Below are 18,665 nucleotides of genomic sequence, written 5' to 3'. Positions count from 1 at the left end.
GTCTGAGACCCTCTAATGTGGGACAGGTTTGCTGTGCCACACTCAGCTCCTCCCTGGCAGGCCCCCCTTCACCCAAAAGCTCAGCAGTGTCTGCTTCCAGCTCCTCTGGTGTAGGTTCTGCACAGGGAGGGAATTCTTCTTCCTCAGAATTAGAATCCACTGTAGAGGGAGGGATAGTAGGAAGTGGTTTGCTTCTACTAGCCCTAGCTTTAGGGAGCACTTGGTCCATTGTTCCAGGATCCAAGCTTCCCTGTCCTTTTTGCTTTTTGGCCTGAGCCCTTGTCAAAGCAAAAATATGCCCTGGGATGCCCAGCATTGCTGCATGGGCCTCCAACTCCACATCTGACCAAGCTGATGTCTCCAAATCATTCCCTAATAGACAGTCTACAGGTAAATCTGAAGCTACCACAACTTTCTTTGGACCAGTTACCCCCCCCCCCCCCCCCCCCCCAGTTGAGATTTACAACAGCCATGGGGTGGCTTTGTGTTATGTTGTGAGCATCGGTTACTTGGTACTGGTGTCCAAGTATGTGTTGTTCAGGGTGCACCAGTTTCTCAATCACCATTGTGACACTGGCACCTGTGTCCCTGTAGGCCTGGACCTCAACACCATTTATTAGGGTTAGTTGCTTGTACTTCTCCAAGTTATGGGGGCAAGCAACTAAAGTGGCTAAATCAATAGCCCCTTCAGAGACTAAAGTAGCCTCTGTGGTCTCCCTAATCAGACCAACCCCAACTAAATTACCAAAAGTGAGCCCAGCTACTCCCTTGGATTGGCTATTAGTAGGTTTGCTCCCACCACCACTGCTATTAGTAGGGACACTAGGTGTAGCAGTAGGGGTTGTAGTGGTAGGAGCTGTGGTGCCTTTCTTTGGACAACTGGGATCTGTTGTCCAATGGCCTTTTATTTTACATAAATAGCACCATGGTTTCTTTTCCTTGTTCTGATTAAAGGAGGATTTGGACCCACCACCCCCACCAGAGTGTTTTTGTGGGCCTGATGAAGACTCATTTTTAGATTTGTCCCCACCCTTGTCAGAAGACTTACCATCCTTCTTTTTGTTGCCATCTTTGTCACCCCCTGTATGAACTTTTCTGTTCACTCTTGTTCTGACCCATTTGTCTGCCTTCTTTCCCAATTCTTGGGGAGAGGTCAGATCAGAGTTCACCAAGTACTGGTGCAACAAATCAGACGCACAATTATTAAGAATATGCTCTCTCAGGATCAAGTTATACAGGCTGTCATAATCAGTAACTTTACTGCCATGTAACCACCCCTCCAAGGCCTTCACTGCCTGGTCAATGAAATCAACCCAGTCTTGTGAAGACTCCTTTTTGGTCTCTCTGAACTTTATCCTGTACTGTTCAGTGGTTAAGCCATAACCATCCAGGAGTGCATTCTTAAGAACTTGGAAATTATTAGCATCATTTTCTTTTACAGGAAGGAGCCTATCCCTACCTTTTCCACTAAATGATAGCCATAGGATAGCAGCCCACTGCTTTTGAGGGACATCCTGTACAGCACAGGCCCTCTCAAGTGCAGCAAACCACTTGTTAATGTCATCCCCCTCCTTATAAGGGGGAACTATCTTGTGCAGATTCCTGGAATCATGCTCTTTTGCAGGATGACTATGGGGAATACTGCTGCTGCCACCATGGGTTTCTAAACCCAACTTCTGTCTTTCCCTCTCTACTTCTAAAGACTGTCTATCCAAATCCAGCTGTTGCTTCTTGAGCTTCAGTCTGGTTTGTTCCACTCTCAATCTATTGAGCTCCCTTTCTAACAATCTGTCATCAGGGTGGGTGGGAGGGACATTTCTTGATACAGAGGTATGATGGGAATGAACAGAAGGAGACCTGTCCCTTACAGAGGGCACCCTAACAGCTTGGCTACCAGCATAATGTGAGAGCACACCATCAGTATGGTGTGATTCAACCTCTGTACCAACTATGCTAGACTGTCTAGTAATGGGCAGGCTGAGAAGTTTCTTTCCTGAACCTTTTCCTGGGGGAGTCCCTGGATCAGATTGAGAACCATTAGCTACTTTTTCTACAGATTGGGCACTTATGGCCTTATCCTGTACTCTAAGCATATTAATTAATAGTTCTAAAGAAGGATTCTTCCCTACACTCAAACCTCTCTCTATGCAGAGACTCCTTGCTCCTTTCCAGCTAAGGTGATCATATGCAAGTTTGGACAGTTCAACATTTTTTCCTGTGCCAGACATTTTTTAGAGAGAGTTAAAGTGATAGAAAAAGAGAAAAAAGTTTTCAGAACTTTTTGGAAAGACAGAAAAAAACTTTTTAAACTTTTAAGAACTTTTTGAAAGTTTAGAAGTACTTTTCAGCACTTAGAAAAGAGTGAAAAGAGGAAATGCAAAACTTTTTGGCTATGTGTATATACACTGACCTTGTTTTGTATATTTTTCTCTTATGAAAAGTACAATGACAAGAGTGGTAAGTAGTCTCAAGCACTTATCCCACCACTGCACAACCAATGTAGGAGGCTGGACTGGCTTGTAGTGAGTACCAAGGGGTACTTGCACCTTGCACCAGGCCCAGTTATCCCTTATTAGTGTATAGGGTGTCTAGCAGCTTAGGCTGATAGATAATGGTAGCTAAGCAGAGCAGCTTAGGCTGAACTAGGAGACGTGTGAAGCTACTACAGTACCACTTAGTGTCATATGCACAATATCATAAGAAAACACAATACACAGTTATACTAAAAATAAAGGTACTTTATTTTTATGACAATATGCCAAAGTATCTTAGAGTGTACCCTCAGTGAGAGGATAGGAAATATACACAAGATATATATACACAATAGCAAAAAATATGCAGTATAGTCTTAGAAAACAGTGCAAACAATGTATAGTTACAATAGGATGCAATGGGGAAACATAGGGATAGGGGCAACACAAACCATATACTCCAAAAGTGGAATGCGAACCACGAATGGACCCCAAACCTATGTGACCTTGTAGAGGGTCGCTGGGACTATTAGAAAATAGTGAGAGTTAGAAAAATAACCCTCCCCAAGACCCTGAAAAGTGAGTGCAAAGTGCACTAAAGTTCCCCTAAGGACAAAGTAGTCGTGTTAGAGGAATAATGCAGGAAAGACACAAACCAGCAATGCAACAACTGTGGATTTCCAATCTAGGGTACCTGTGGAACAAGGGGACCAAGTCCAAAAGTCACAAGCAAGTCGAAGATGGGCAGATGCCCAGGAAATGCCAGCTGCGGGTGCAAAGAAGCTTCGACTGGACAGAAGAAGCTGAGGTTTCTGCAGGAACGAAAAGGGCTAGAGACTTCCCCTTTGGTGGACGGATCCCTCTCGCCTTGGAGAGTCGTGCAGAAGTGTTTTCCCGCCGGAAGGACGCCAACAAGCCTTGCTACACGCAAATCGTGCGTTTGGCGTTTTTGGACGCTGCTGGGGCCCAGGAGGGACCAGGAGGTCGCAAATTGGACCTGCCGAGAGAGGGGACGTCGAGCAAGACAAAGAGCCCTCACTGAAGCAGGTAGCACCCGGAGAAGTGCCAGAAACAGGCACTACGAGGATGCGTGAAACGGTGCTCGCCGAAGTTGCACAAAGGAGTCCCACGTCGCCGGAGACCAACTTAGAAAGTCGTGCAATGCAGGTTAGAGTGCCGTGGACCCAGGCTTGGCTGTGCACGAAGGATTTCCGCCGGAAGTGCACAGGGGCCGGAGTAGCTGCAAAGTCGCGGTTCCCAGCAATGCAGCCCAGCGAGGTGAGGCAAGGACTTACCTCCACCAAACTTGGGCTGAAGAGTCACTGGACTGTGGGGGTCACTTGGACAGCGTCGCTGGATTCGAGGGACCTCGCTCGTCGTGCTGAGAGGAGACCCAAGGGACCGGTAATGCAGCTTTTTGGTGCCTGCGGTTGCAGGGGGAAGATTCCGTCGACCCACGGGAGATTTCTTCGGAGTTTCTGGTGCAGAGAGGAGGCAGGCTACCCCCACAGCATGCACAAGCAGGAAAACAGTCGAGAAGGCGGCAGGATCAGCGTTACAGAGTTGCAGTAGTCGTCTTTGCTACTATGTTGCAGTTTTGCAGGCTTCCAGCGCGGTCAGCGGTCGATTCCTTATCAGAAGGTGAAGAGAGAGATGCAGAGGAACTCGGCTGAGCTCATGCATTCGTTATCTAAAGTTTCCCCAGAGACAGAGACCCTAAATAGCCAGAAAAGAGGGTTTGGCTACCTAGGAGAGAGGAAAGGCTACTAACACCTGAAGGAGCCTATCAGCAGGAGTCTCTGACGTCACCTGGTGGCACTGGCCACTCAGAGCAGTCCAGTGTGCCAGCAGCACCTCTGTTTCCAAGATGGCAGAGGTCTGGAGCACACTGGAGGAGCTCTGGACACCTCCCAGGGGAGGTGCAGGTCAGGGGAGTGGTCACTCCCCTTTCCTTTGTCCAGTTTCGCGCCAGAGCAGGGGCTAAGGGGTCCCTGAACCGGTGTAGACTGGCTTATGCAGAATTGGGCACATCTGTGCCCAACAAAGCATTTCCAGAGGCTGGGGGAGGCTGCTCCTCCCCTGCCTTCACACCATTTTCCAAAGGGAGAGGGTGTCACACCCTCTCTGAGGAAGTTCTTTGTTCTGCCATCCTGGGCCAGGCCTGGCTGGACCCCAGGAGGGCAGCTGCCTGTCTGAGGGGTTGGCAGCAGCAGCAGCTGCAGAGAAACCCCAGGAAGGGCAGTCTGGCAGTACCAGGGTCTGTGCTACAGACCACTGGGATCATGGAATTGTACCAACAATGCCAGGATGGCATAGAGGGGGCAATTCCATGATCATAGACATGTTACATGGCCATATTCGGAGTTACCATGGTGAAGCTACATATAGGTAGTGACCTATATGTAGTGCACGCGTGTAATGGTGTCCCCGCACTCACAAAGTTCAGTGAATTGGCTCTGAACAATGTGGGGGCACCTTGGCTAGTGCCAGGGTGCCCTCACACTAAGTAACTTTGCACCTAACCTTTACCAGGTAAAGGTTAGACATATAGGTGACTTATAAGTTACTTAAGTGCAGTGTAAAATGGCTGTGAAATAACGTGGACGTTATTTCACTCAGGCTGCAGTGGCAGGCCTGTGTAAGAATTGTCAGAGCTCCCTATGTGTGGCAAAAGAAATGCTGCAGCCCATAGGGATCTCCTGGAACCCCAATACCCTGGGTACCTCAGTACCATATACTAGGGAATTATAAGGGTGTTCCAGTAAGCCAATGTAAATTGGTAAAAATGGTCACTAGCCTGTCAGTGACAATTTGGAAAGAGATGAGAGAGCATAACCACTGAGGTTCTGATTAGCAGAGCCTTAGTGAGACAGTTAGTCACTACACAGGTAACACATTCAGGCACACTTATGAGCACTGGGGCCCTGGGTTACCAGGGTCCCAGTGACACATACAACTAAAACAACATATATACAGTGAAAAATGGGGGTAACATGCCAGGCAAGATGGTACTTTCCTACAATTTGTCTTGTTTTTTTGGTTTTACCATTGTAACAGGTCTCAGACGCTTCTCTTCACTTTTTGAGATCTTAGGTTGCTATTATGGCAGTATCTAAGCTTTGGGCCTGGATTGTGGCCCGAGGGCGCTGCACTACACTGTATTCGCTGATGTTCCGTACTGTTGCTCTCGTCGTTAGTGGCAAAAGTGTCTAAGTCCTTTGCGCTCTTCAATGGATGGTGTGGGAGATCTCACCTCCATGGGACCCTCGTATCCTCTCAGCCGAGGGCCGCGGCTGTAGCTGGTTTCCTGCTCCGTCGCGGCCGCCATTTTATGTTGCGGCAGCCGCAAACTTGTCGGGGAGTTTTTTCGGGCGATCTCTGCCCCAAAGTGGAGCGCCACGGTTCCTACTTGTGCTGTATATTCTCCGATCGCTTCTCTACAATTTTTAAGACCTCCGGTCGTTATTATGGCAGGATTTAAGCTTCGGGCCTGGATTGTGGCCTGAGGGCGCCGCCTTACCCGCATTCGCTGATGTTCCGCTTCGTAATGTTGTTCTCGCCGCTGGTGGTGAAGGTGTCTGAGCCCCTTGTGTTCCTCGATGGATGGCGTGAGGGTCTCCCCCTCCACGAGACCCTCGTGTCCTCACAACCGAGGGCCGCAGCGAACTCCCTGTTCTGTTGCGGCAGCCGCAAAGTTTTCGGGGGGAGTTTTTTCAGGCGATCTCTGCTCCAGGGTGGGGCGCCGCGGTTCCTACTTGTGCTGTATATTCTCCGATCACTTCTCTTCAATCCCCAAGACCTCCGGTCGTCACTATGGCAGGATTTAAACTTCGGCCTGGATTTTGGCCCAAGCCCCACGCTATGCCGCATTCGCTGATGTTCCGCTTCATACTGTTGCTCTCGCCGTTTGTGGCGAAGGTGTCTGAGCCCCTCGTACCCTCCAACGAATGATGTGGGGGCCCTCGCCTCCACGGGACCTTTGTATCTTCTCAGCCGCGGGCTGCGGCTGCAGCGGGTTCACTTCTGTTGCGGCCTCCTTTTTGGGTCACGGCAGCCGCGCAGTTGTCGGGGGTTGTTTTCTTGGTAAACTCTGCCCCAAAATCGCCTCGGTCTCTACTCGTGCTGTGTATTCTCCGATCACTTCTCTTCAACTTTTAAGACCTCCGGTCGTTATTATGGCAGGATTTAAGCTTCGGGCCTGGATTGTGGTCCGAGAGCACCGCACTACGCGTGCAGCTCCATTGGTCCCAGGCCACGACAACCCCCCCCCCCGCTTCTGTGCTATCATATTATAATTAGTTTTACTTTCTGTTTGTATTTCTAGTTGTAAGGAAATGCCTCCTTGGCATGGATACCCCCTGACTTTTTGCCTTTTGCTGATGCTATGTTTTGAATTGAAAGTGTGCTTAAGCCTGCTAACCAGGCCCCAGCACCAGTGTTCTTTCCCTAACCTGTACTTTTGATTCCACAATTGGCACCCTGGCATCCAGGTAAGTCCCTTGTAACTGGTACCTCTGGTACCAAGGGCCCTGATGCCAGGGAAGGTCGCTAAGGGCTGCAGCATATCTTATGCCACCCTGGGGCCCCCTCACTCAGCACAGACACACTGCTTGCCAGCTTGTGTGTGCTGATGAGAACAAAACGAGTAAGTCGACATGGCACTCCCCTCAGGGTGCCATGCCAACCTCACACTGCCTATGCAGTATAGATAAGTCACCCCTCTAGTAGGCCTTACAGCCCTAAGGCAGGGTGCACTATACCATAGGTGAGGGCACCAGTGCATGAGTACTGTGCCCCTACAGTGTCTGAGCAAAACCTTAGACATTGTAAGTGCAGGGTAGCCATAAGAGTATATGGTCTGGGAGTCTGTCAAACACGGATGCCAGTGTACATTTTATTGTAAAATACACCCCAGAGGGCACCTTAGAGGTGCCCCCTGAAACCTTAACCGACTATCTGTGTAGGCTGACTGGTTCCAGCAGCCTGCCACAACCGAGACATGTTGCTGGCCCCATGGGGAGAGTGCCTTTGTCACTCTGAGGCCAGTAACAAAGCCTGCACTGGGTGGAGATGCTATCACCTCCCCCAGGCAGGAGCTGTCACACCTGGCGGTGAGCCTCAAAGGCTCACCCCTTTGTGCCAGCACCGCAGGACACTCCAGCTAGTGGAGTTGCCCGCCCCCCTCCGGCCACGGCCCCCACTTTTGGCGGCAAGGCCGGAGAAAATAATGAAAATAACAAGGAGGAGTCACTGGCCAGTCAGGACAGCCCCTAAGGTGTCCTGAGCTGAAGTGACTCTAACTTTTAGAAATCCTCCATCTTGCAATAGGATTAGGGATGTGACCCCCTCCCCTTAGGAGGAGGCACAAAGAGGGTGTACCCACCCTCAGGGCTAGTAGCCATTGGCTACTAACCCCCCAGACCTAAACACGCCCTTAAATTTGGTATTTAAGGGCTTCCCTGAACCTAAGAATTTAGATTCCTGAAACCTACAAGAAGAAGAAGACTGCTGAGCTGAAACACCCCTGCAGAGGAAGAACAGAAGACACCAACTGCTTTGGCCCCAGTCCTACCGGCCTGTCTCCTGCCTTCCAAAGAACTCTGCTCCAGCGACGCTTTCCAAAGGACCAGCGACCTCTGAATCCTCAGAGGACTGCCCTGCTTCAAGCAAAACAAGGAACTCCCCAGGACAGCGGCCCTGCTCCAAAAGAACTGCAACTTTGTTTCAAGGAGCAGACTTAAAGACCCCGGCAACTCCCCGCAAGGAGCGTGAGACTTGCAACACTGCACCCGGCGACCCCGACTCGACTGGTGGAGAACCAACACCTCAGGGAGGACCCTCCGGCGACTCAGAGACCGTGAGTAACCAAAGTTGTCCACCCTGAGCCCCCACAGCGACGCCTGCAGAGGGAATCCCGAGGCTCCCCCTGACCGCGACTGCCTGAACTCCATTTCCCGACGGCTGGAAAAGACCCTGCACCCGCAGCCCCCAGCACCTAAAGGAACGGAACTCCGGTGCAGGAGTGACCCCCAGGAGGCCCTCTCCCTTGCCCAGGTGGTGGCTACCCCGAGGAGCCCCACCCCCCCCTTGCCTGCCTGCAACGCTGAAGAGATCCCTTGATCTCTCATTGAAAACCATTGTAAACCTGACGCGTGTTTGCACACTGCACCCGGCCGCCCCCGCGCTGCTGAGGGTGTACTTTCTGTGCTGACTTGTCCCCCCCCCGGTGCTCTACAAAACCCCCCTGGTCTGCCCTCCGAAGACGCGGGTACTTACCTGCTGGCAGACCGGAACCGGGGCACCCCCTTCTCTCCATTGAAGCCTATGCGTTTTGGGCACCTCTTTGACCTCTGCACCTGACCGGCCCTGAGCTGCTGGTGTGGTAACTTTGGGGTTGCTCTGAACCCCCAACGGTGGGCTACCTTGGACCCAAACCTGAGACTTGTAAGTGATTTACTTACCTCCCCCAGGATCTGTGAAAATTGCACTAAGTGTCCACTTTTAAAACCGCTTATTGTGTTTTATGTAAAAAGTATACATGCTAATGTAATGATTCAAAGTTCCTAAAGTACTTACCTGCAATACCTTTCAAATGAGATATTACATGTAGAATTTGAACCTATGGTTCTTAAAATCAACTAAGAAAAGATTTTTCTATAACAAAACCTATTGGCTGGATTTGTCTCTGGAGTGTGTGTTCCTCATTTATTGCCTGTGTGTATGTACAACAAATGCTTAACACTACTCCTTGGATAAGCCTACGGCTCGACCACACTACCACAAAATAGAGCATTAGTATTATCTCTTTATGCCACTATCTTACCTCTAAGGGGAACCCAGGTTTTTACCAACCTCCTGAAAGTCCAAAAATTATGCTCTTTCCTTTATATCCAAAGGAAGCGAATTCCAGTGTTTAGCCACAGCAACCGTGAAGACTTCATCTCCCCATCTAGCTCTACGAGTATGACAAACTTGAATCTTGTAAGCTTCTTTTGATCTGAGTTGCCGACTCTGCTTATACCAGCGTAACCTCGAAGCCAGATAGTCGGCTCCGCCTCATGTACAGACTTAAAAGTTAGAAATATAAGCCGCTTAACGACCGGTAGCCAATGCAGTAATTTCAAGCTATAGCTAGCAGAAGAAGAGCGACGGACATCAAGCGGGCTGCATTATTTTGAATCGGCTGAAGCGTCCTAAGTGACGATTTATCCAGATCGAGCAGCAAAGAGTTGCAGTAATCCAATCTAGACATCACTAAAGCCAGGATGACCGAAATTTTCTCCTCCATCTGTAAGTAAGGAGGGGTGTGTTTTTTTTTTTTTTTTTTTTTTTTTTTTTTCTTTTTTTTTTCAGCGTCTTCAGAGTCCAGAAGCTTGTTTTTAATAATGGAGTTCACTTGGGGCTTAAAGGAAAGACTGTCAAAAATGACTCCCAGGTTTCTGGTGGCAGTAATAGGAGCGGGAAGTTCACCTCATTCCGAAGGCCACCATCGACAATTCCACAGCTCCTTGCTGGAGCCGAACAACAAAAGTTATGTTTTGTCGACATTCAGCTTAAGCCAGTTCTGACCCATCCAGCTGTTGATCTCTCGCATGCAATTGTAAAACCGATCTGCCGCTTCCTCCTAATATTGTTTTTTTTTTTTTTTTTTTTTTTTTTTTTTTTTTTAGAAATGGGTATGATCAATTGGGTATCATCAGCAAATGAGGTGGGCATGAAACCATACGAATGAATCTGTCTGGCTAGAGGAGCACATAGAGATTGAATAAGGTGGGGCTAAGAGCAGAACCTTGTGGCACACCACATGACCGATAATTAGCCGGGGCCCTAAAATCGGCCCAACTCGCCGTAATCGGTCTAACACCTAAAAAGGATTCCAAAATCTTCGATGCTGTATCTCTAATCCTTGCTCGATGGAGACGTGATACCATAATCTGAGGTGAGATGGTGTTGAATGCAGCAGATAAATCCAATAAGACTAGTACTGCTCCCTGCCCCTCATCCACTAACCTACGAATAGTGTCTGAGGTGGTGATGAGCGCAGATTCGGTGCTGTGGGCCTTCCTGAACCCGTGTTGAGAAAAGTCTAAGCTTCCTGAGTTATGAAGAAAACTGGCTAACTCTTTATTAATGATCTTAGCCTGAGGAGGGAGTAAAGAAATAGGCCGTAAGTAGCACAAATCATGTGCTGCTTGGTCCGGTTTCTTTTTCAGAGAAATCACAGTTGCTTCCCTCCAAGATGGAGGAAAGACTCTAGTGGTACAAACCTCCTGAAAAACCGGAGCAAGAGCTGTGGCAACTAGTTCTGGAACCTGCTGTAAGATGTATGTGGGGCATGGATCGTTCGGGGAGCCCGACTTAATTCCTATTAAAATCTTTGATCCTATCGGGAGATAATGGCTGATAGTTGGCAAGCAAAGGGATGTCATTATCTGAAGTGCTATTTGCGAAATCAAGAAGGCGTAAATTCTCTTCAGTGATTAAAGCTTGAGTGAATTTGTAAAATCGTATTTTCAAAAAAAGTAGCCACCCTATTTCAAAATTATTGAGAATTATCCAACTCATGGGAGGAAGGGGGCACCATCAAGGCCTGTTCCACACTAAACAATTCTCTAGGGGCATTCGATGCCCCCTTAATCTTTAGAGTAAAATAATCTGATTTGGCCTTAAAACTAGCATCTTTATAAGCCTTCAGGACCTTCTAAGCTTATCTTTTTCCACTGGATTAGAAGCTAACTTCCATCGTCTTTCTTGCTGGCGATTATTTTCTTTCTATAAGCTTGAGGTCCTTAGTGAACAACGGGCATCTGATATTTTTGTTTTTTCGTTTCCTCAAGGGGCCGAGGTCTTGAGTGGAGCAAGTTGATTGACTGCAGTATTAATACCGTAATTAAAACTGTCCAAAGCAGACAGATTTCCAGCAGCTTCCCAACCTGCAACCAAGGCTGGGCCTAGCTGATGCTTTTTAATACGGTTCCAGTGTCTCACTGATTTACAGTTAAAACTAACATGTTTAGCAGAATGTACATTCGTACATCTAAAGGTTAGGAGATGATGATCAGTCCACTCAAGTGGCATATTTATCACCATCACCTGATCCTCCGGATTGGCAAATATCCCGTCTAATATGTGGCCATCCGTGTGAGTGGCGGATTTAACTTTAAGTTCCCAGTCAACCGGATTGGAATCGGCATTAGCCCAAGATTCCGTAATAAAAAGGCAATCTAACTTCTGGTGACCAATCTAATTTCTAACTTGTTTAATCAAGGAACGAGCATTAATCATACCACAAGCTAAAGGGTCATAGTTTGAACCACTTTTATTTTAGTCCTCTTGCCTTCCTCATATAAAGGACTGCAAGCAGCTGAAGTCTGGGGTGACCAGCTGCAGTGTTCTGTAACATTAAACTATAACTAAAAGCAGTCTCTGCGTCTAGCAGCTATATTCCTCTTGTATGAGAAAGCTGACTGAGTCATACTAACTGCAATGTTGTGTTTTATAGTTTAAAACCATTTAGATTATGGCCAGTCCCATGTCCTACCACATTACTATTTGATTCGGGCTCCAGGTGTTAAAACACTGGGAGTTTTTAGCTCCATTTTTCTTTTGTGAGGTATTTCCAAATGACCTGTTGCTCTTGCCTTTTTAAAAAAAATTGGGTGCTCGCTCCTTAGCACTGCTGTTGTGCTAGTGCAGGTGCATCATTCACTTTCCATTGCATTGTAATGTGCCTCTTGGCTAATATTAAGGCCAGGACAGTAAATGAGTGCTGGTTCTACTCACTTATTTTGGGAACAGTTGTAGCAGACCTGCATCTGGGGTACAGTTAAGATGGTTACTGCTTTCTTCAGTGTTTCCACTTTCTGTTCCTAATATATTCCTAATGTCCCACAATGCCCCAACATGTCTGTCACATCTGGGTCATCTCAATTGTCTTCTCCTAGCACTAGATTTAAATGCCTAGTACATTTTATGTGCTTCTTGCGTTCCTAGAAATGGTGTATTCCTTTGTCCTTCCCCCAAGCTTTATCTGTGAATGCCTCTTCTATACAACCATCTGTATGATAGCTTTAGTCATGTGTAAACAGTGTATTGAACCAAGATATCAATCTCTCTTTCTGTTCTCCCATTGTGAAAAGAAGTTGTAGTATTTCATTAACTGTTCTATTTCTGCAGTACCCCATATCTTTTGAATAATAGTTTTCACTACTCTGCAAGTCAAGATTTGGGCATGTGACCATTCCAGTTCTTAACCATCTCCTCCATAGTTGTGGGGGGGATGGAGGAATTTCCCCTCCCTATAAAAATCCCCTGTGGCTAAAAGCTGTGATTCCTCTCTTGTGTAAATAGTCCATCTGTTCCATTTGACCATGCCTGAATAGGACCCACAGTAGGAAAAAAAATAATAGCAGCAAAATTAAGGTGCAGTCTAGTTTTAAGGGATCATCTCTGCTAGCATTTAATCAACACTTTCACTAATCTTGGTATCAGTAGATATTTCACTTTACGGTGTAGTATATGGTTATCACACCCACTTGCTCCATATCTCCCAAAGATTATGTCCCTCCAGCCATTGAAACAGCTCTTGCACTTAAGCCGCATCAAAATCAGTTGTTCAAAGTCCTCCTTCATTTGTGAGTGCTTTCAATATGGTCATGTTAACCCTGTAACTTTGTGTGCCCCGTCTAAAATTACGGGGAGCTTTTTTTTTTTATTTGTATTTTTTTTGTAAAGCTCTTTAAACTATTGGCACCTGATCCATATTGACATGTAATATAACAGCCTGGGCAGCATGATCATCTTTGACAGTGCTATTTGACCAATCCCTGAGATCGGCAATCTTCCAGAATTCAATGTTCCTGTAGCCCCTCTGATTATGCCAAGGCTGCTACCACAGTAGAGCTTAAACTTGCAGTTTCAATCCCTACTGTAACAATTTCCTTATTTTGCCACCTTTCCGCAGATCTACATAGTGGTGCTGGAGCAAGCAGTAAGCAATAGTTCCAGGGCTGGAATGCCTTTGAGTCTGCAAACCTACTAACTTGCATATTTTACGAATTTTCACCAGCTCTTCTCATCTTTTACCATAAGGAGAACGTTTAGAAATTTACTCCTGACAATGGTAGAAGTTCGTCTGGGGTTGGGGTTAAAGTTGTTGGAGAGAAAGCAAACTTCTAATCGCTCAGTAGATTTTCACATGAGCAAATATACACATGCATATTTGCTCGTGCTAAAATATAGTTCACAAATATTTTCTAGGAGTACGATTTCCTGGTCTACTTCTGTAAGTTCTTGTGAATTCATGAAAGCCACTATTACAAAGATATACCATGGGTGCACTTCTTTTGTGACTTTCTTTAAGAATTGGGTCCCTAATTAAGCCTGGTGTTCAAGACCTTTTGTTTTTATTAAAGTTCTATTTCTCTTGCTGTTGGCTGGCTTTACTGTGAGTGATCGCATTCTGCTTTTCCACAAGGAGCATACTGGCACACAAAGTAGTTTTGTTTAGTACCAGGAACTACTGTGGCAATCAGTGGCATAATGATACTGGAGGGGATGCGAGGCCTTTGTTACCCCACTGGTGGCAATGTGTGCTTTTTTAGACCAAATATATATATATTTTTTTCCTTTTTACTAGTGGTGAGGGACTGGCAGCTCCCACAACAATAAAGTGTTAGACAATAGGCATGTCAAAACAAGACCTGCATTGACGATACCAAAAGACTAAAAAAAAGTTGGCTCGGTTGGCTTTGCCAGTGCTTGTTTATTTTCATGCTTCCCATAATCTTGTGTAAAATGGTTACACTGATTTTCCATTATTCCATTAGGAATAATTTTTTGGGGAAACACTAGCATGCATGAGCACATTTTACTAAGTGATGCTTCAAAGAAATAGCACCTAAAATGTCATAGTAGCAAAGTTGTGTTTTTTATTTTTATTTTTCTTCCCTACTTGCGTTTTTTTCAGAACAGGTTATATTGAAAGCAAAGAATCATCACTCTTGCTTTGCATCTAATCAGAGCATTCTTGGAACATTCTACTTGGCCTCCATATTGTTAAACTTTTCAAACACATGTACCTTTTTTTCTTTTTTTTTTTTTTTTTTTTTTTTTTTACTGGATCCACTGACAGTAGTGCCGTGTGACCTTGACGTTTATTTACAGCATGCACCCTAATAATGAAGGCTTTTCATTAATGAACCATAAATACAAGTTCGAACAACATTAACTTATGGACACACATCTTCAACTGCAGACCGTTCCCTTCTCTGTAAACTGACAGCCAAATGGTTTGTGTTGCAGGGAGTTTGGTCTTCTTGTCCCATGGACAAAATAACCATGAAAACATGTTGCCCTTGGCCCCAAACAGTATGTCCCGTGGGTTGGGTGATAGGAATTCCACATCCCTGTCTTGTACGCCAGTCGATCTGCCACTGTCCTATTGCTTATGGCTCTACCACATTTGTTGGCTGGGAAAGCTTACATATTTCTCTAGTTGGTGTAGAGACCAGAGTGCTGCCCAAATTCCTCTAGTAAGGGCAGAGTCTGCTCCAAATCGGTGGCCCCATTTTAAAAATGAATCAGTGTCTGCTTATGAAATGGTTTGTACCCTATCCCTTAGTTTTCCTGTAGCTACATGTTCCTTTTGGATCAGCAAAGGGTTCTATCACTAGTGCAAGTGTCACTGAAGACAGGGGTCACCCCTGTTTCACCCCTCTAAATATTTCATATGTGGGAGATATTATTCTACCGGTTTGACATGCAGTAGGCTTTGTGTACAGCAGTTGGACCCTTCTTATCCAGCGCTCACCTGTATTAATGTTTGAGGACAGACCACAAGAATGCCCTGCTAAGTGTATCGCTAGCTTTTTGAGGTCAGTCGATACAGTGGAAGCCTTTGATCTTTTTCCCTAGAGTCCCCTCAAGAATGTAGAACAGTCTTCTATTATTCAGTGTTCCGGGTATGAACCCTGATTGACTCCTATGAATAAAAAGCAACAAGTTATTGCCCAGCACTTTGCTCAGTATATTGTAGTCTGAATTCACTGTAGACAGTGGTCTAAAATACAGCAGTTTCCTGGTGGCTAGTTGCGTTGATAGTGTCAAAACTAATTTGGTCAACATTAGGAGCACACACCCCTCCGCAGTGTAATGTCGTTCCCATCCGGTTTGCTAGTGACCAGTATGGATCTTCCCTCAATGGCCACCTTTTGTAGTGGTGGGCACGAATACACTCCAGGGCGAATCCACGTTGAAACACTTCTTCGAAGTAGAGGCCTGTTGTATAAATCTGATCCCTCCCGTTTATCTGCAGTGTAGTAACTTGTGTTTTAATGAAATGTGTTTCTTGTAAGAACACAAGATGCACACCTCGTTGGAGGAATGCAGAGTCTTTACAGCTCTTATTTGCAGATCCCATGTCCTTAACGTTCTATTTTGAGGATGTGCCTATCTGTCACTGTGGGGGATCAGGGGCTGTTCTTGATGGTTCCCTAGTCAATGGGCTGTTTCTTAGTGACTTGATTGTGGTGTTCTAATTGGAGTGGATTTGCTTTGTGTTTGAAATGGTGGTATTTATTCCCAGCCCTTTAGACTTGCAAGTAGTGGCCGCAGTTTGTTTTAGCTCTTTAATGAATATCCTGTTGAGCTCTTCTCGTGTGATATATATATTTTTTTTTGGGATACAGTTTAGCTCTGAATCTCTTGATGGGTGGCTGCGAGAGCCATTTCCATACTTAGCTAGATGAGCAATTGCTTTTTCTAACAATTTGATAGACTGATTCTGCAAGGGAGAAGTTTTATTCCCTCAGTTTTTGTGGCACTGAAAACTCTAAACAAAATTTCAAATTGACCTTTTTGCAGACTATCATCTGTGTCCTAGTTTATAGGAGTGAGTTAATTATTTCAAGTTCTTACCTTTTGTGTGTATGTAAGCATAATCCTTTTGCTTACTCTCAGTATTATATGAACGTTGCTGAAGCGCTTTGATTTCACAACGGACTAGGATACATTCTGTATTCTAGCTGATGTCCAATGCCCAAAAAAGTTGCTTCTTTGCTTACAGAGCACTTAGCACTGCATCTGGTATGTTTCTCCCTCCGAGTTAAGAAGGATTTGGAGTGTATATCTAAACCACTAAAGATATTTTAAAACTTCCCTGATAATACTCCATGTTCACATGGCTTGCTTTTTGTTCTTACTTTATTCTACTTTCCCTATTCTAGGCAGTATGGGTTAATAAAAACAGCCATATTATGAAACTGGACAGGGTCTACTATTTCAGTGACATGAGTAACACCAGACCCGTCTTGGGCTGGTCTGCATTACAGATCTATGGAATGGAATGAATGTAAGCTTATGATGTATGGTTGAGGGTGTACCATCCTGAATATTTCTGCCAGATTGTAATTTGAGTTAATATGTAGGATTGTTAATGCCATTTTTACATTTTTTCGGTTTATATTAATATTGCGCGGTCTGTCTTGAAATGTCACTACTGTAGGACTGTCAGTACCTTTTTTGGGCTTGGCATATAGTAAAATAAGACACCAAGGAAGCTGTATGGAGGACATGTTTATTGAAGCTGAACAGTTGTAGAATGTTGGCTGTACTTTCCTGGTAGTTGAGCTGCGAGTGCCTATCACACTTGTATAAAAAAAAAAAAAAGGAAAAAAACATTGCAAGCCACTAATGGTACCAAAAATTTAAATGAGGTTGTAAAAGGCCCACTGGTATCTTTGTTAATGTTGAGCATTAATGGAGCACCTTCCACATTGGGCGAGTGCGTTGAGTGTACTGTTGTATTCCCTTTCGATTGATATTTCCATGCTAACTTGGCATGCTGCCCAATTTTCATTCTAGAGAAACTGGAGAAGGAGGCGGAGGAGGAGAGGATCCGGAGGCAAAGGGCTGCAGTTGAAAAGGCATTCCATGAGGGCATAACTAAAGCAAAGCTAGTTCTGCGCCGGTCACCCATTGGCACAGATCGAAACCACAACAGGCAAGTGTTTGCTAAATATAATGGCAATTTCATTAGATATGTGCAATTAGTTTTGCAAGTTGAATACAAAATAGGAGTGGCATGTCATTTTATGGACATCTTATCGTGGACTGTTAATCTTGGAATTAAAGAGGACGTTAAGGGTGGGCAGAGTGAGGGAGAGGGGGGGGGACTTGGCAATTGGTTCGCTTTCTAATCGGCGCTAGCATTCTTGGGCACTACGCTATTTCTAGAAATGTGCACAAAATAGGTTCCATCTCTTTAGCGTCCATTTTTATTGCACCCTTTTAAGCGTGGGCATGCTTATCTGTTTTCAGAAGCTCCTGTTCAAAATGTGAAAGGGTTAGTATTTTCGCTTTTATGGGGTTGGCTGGAAGTTTATCGTTTTTGATTAGCTGGTTACTGAAGTGGCAGGTGACTAGTAAGAAACCTCTTATTTTACAGGTACTGGCTGTTCTCTGACGAGGTGCCAGGATTGTTCATTGAGAAAGGCTGGATACATGATTGTATAAATTATACCTGTGATCTTCCACCAAAGGAATTGAAAGACGAGGATGATCAGGACTCTGTGGGTAAGAGCATACTTAATGCAGCTAAATGCCAGTCTTTGGGCCACACTTAAGGGTGAGGTTAGAAGCAGGTCTTTGTTAGTTTCACTCAGCTGCCTGCAGGACTTGGCGGATAGTAGTTTGATGTTAAAGCTGGTACCTTATGTGAGCCCTTTTTAGAGGCACGTTGATCTGATTACTTACTGATTTGTATTTTCAGATAAGGTAGTGGCTGAAGTTTCGACAAATGTTTCAACAGATGACATGGATCCTTCGACTGGCTCTCTACCGATTGAAACAACAGTACCTAAACAAGGCCAAAACCTCTGGTAACTATTTTCATTGCCTCTTTGGGGGAGGAGGGGAGGAAGAGGGGAGAACCAATAGCATTTTGCATTTATCCCTATAGTGAAAGACTGTAACTTCATGTGTTGCCTTTGGTTCATGAATTGTGAATGGATCCCTGCAGATCGATGACACCTGTGAGTCATTGGCTGGTTTACTACTGTAAATACAGTGCCATTTTGAAATGGTACCGTTCTATAAAGACTGCATCAACAGCCATTATAGTGTAAGAACAGCATTAGCACATCAAATAGGTCTAACCTTGGCAGGCCTGAAATGGATGCTTTTGTTTTTGTTTGT

The 18,665-nt window shown here is 45.5% G+C and overlaps 1 protein-coding gene across 1 annotated transcript in view; it reads left to right on the top strand.

Moving 5' to 3' along the window:
- BAZ1B (bromodomain adjacent to zinc finger domain 1B) overlaps window positions 1-18,665 on the top strand; it is a 249,952-nt gene that overhangs the window by 45,261 nt on the left and 186,026 nt on the right. The window contains exons 8-10 of the mRNA XM_069226779.1: window positions 17,334-17,472; window positions 17,917-18,044; window positions 18,241-18,349. Coding sequence (XP_069082880.1) covers window positions 17,334-17,472; window positions 17,917-18,044; window positions 18,241-18,349 — 376 coding nt within the window. The remainder of the gene's footprint in view (window positions 1-17,333; window positions 17,473-17,916; window positions 18,045-18,240; window positions 18,350-18,665) is intronic.

The sequence above is a fragment of the Pleurodeles waltl genome, chromosome 3_2 (assembly GCF_031143425.1).
Source record: "Pleurodeles waltl isolate 20211129_DDA chromosome 3_2, aPleWal1.hap1.20221129, whole genome shotgun sequence".
Lineage (NCBI taxonomy): Eukaryota > Metazoa > Chordata > Amphibia > Caudata > Salamandridae > Pleurodeles > Pleurodeles waltl.
This window is presented reverse-complemented; position numbering and strand designations above follow the sequence as displayed.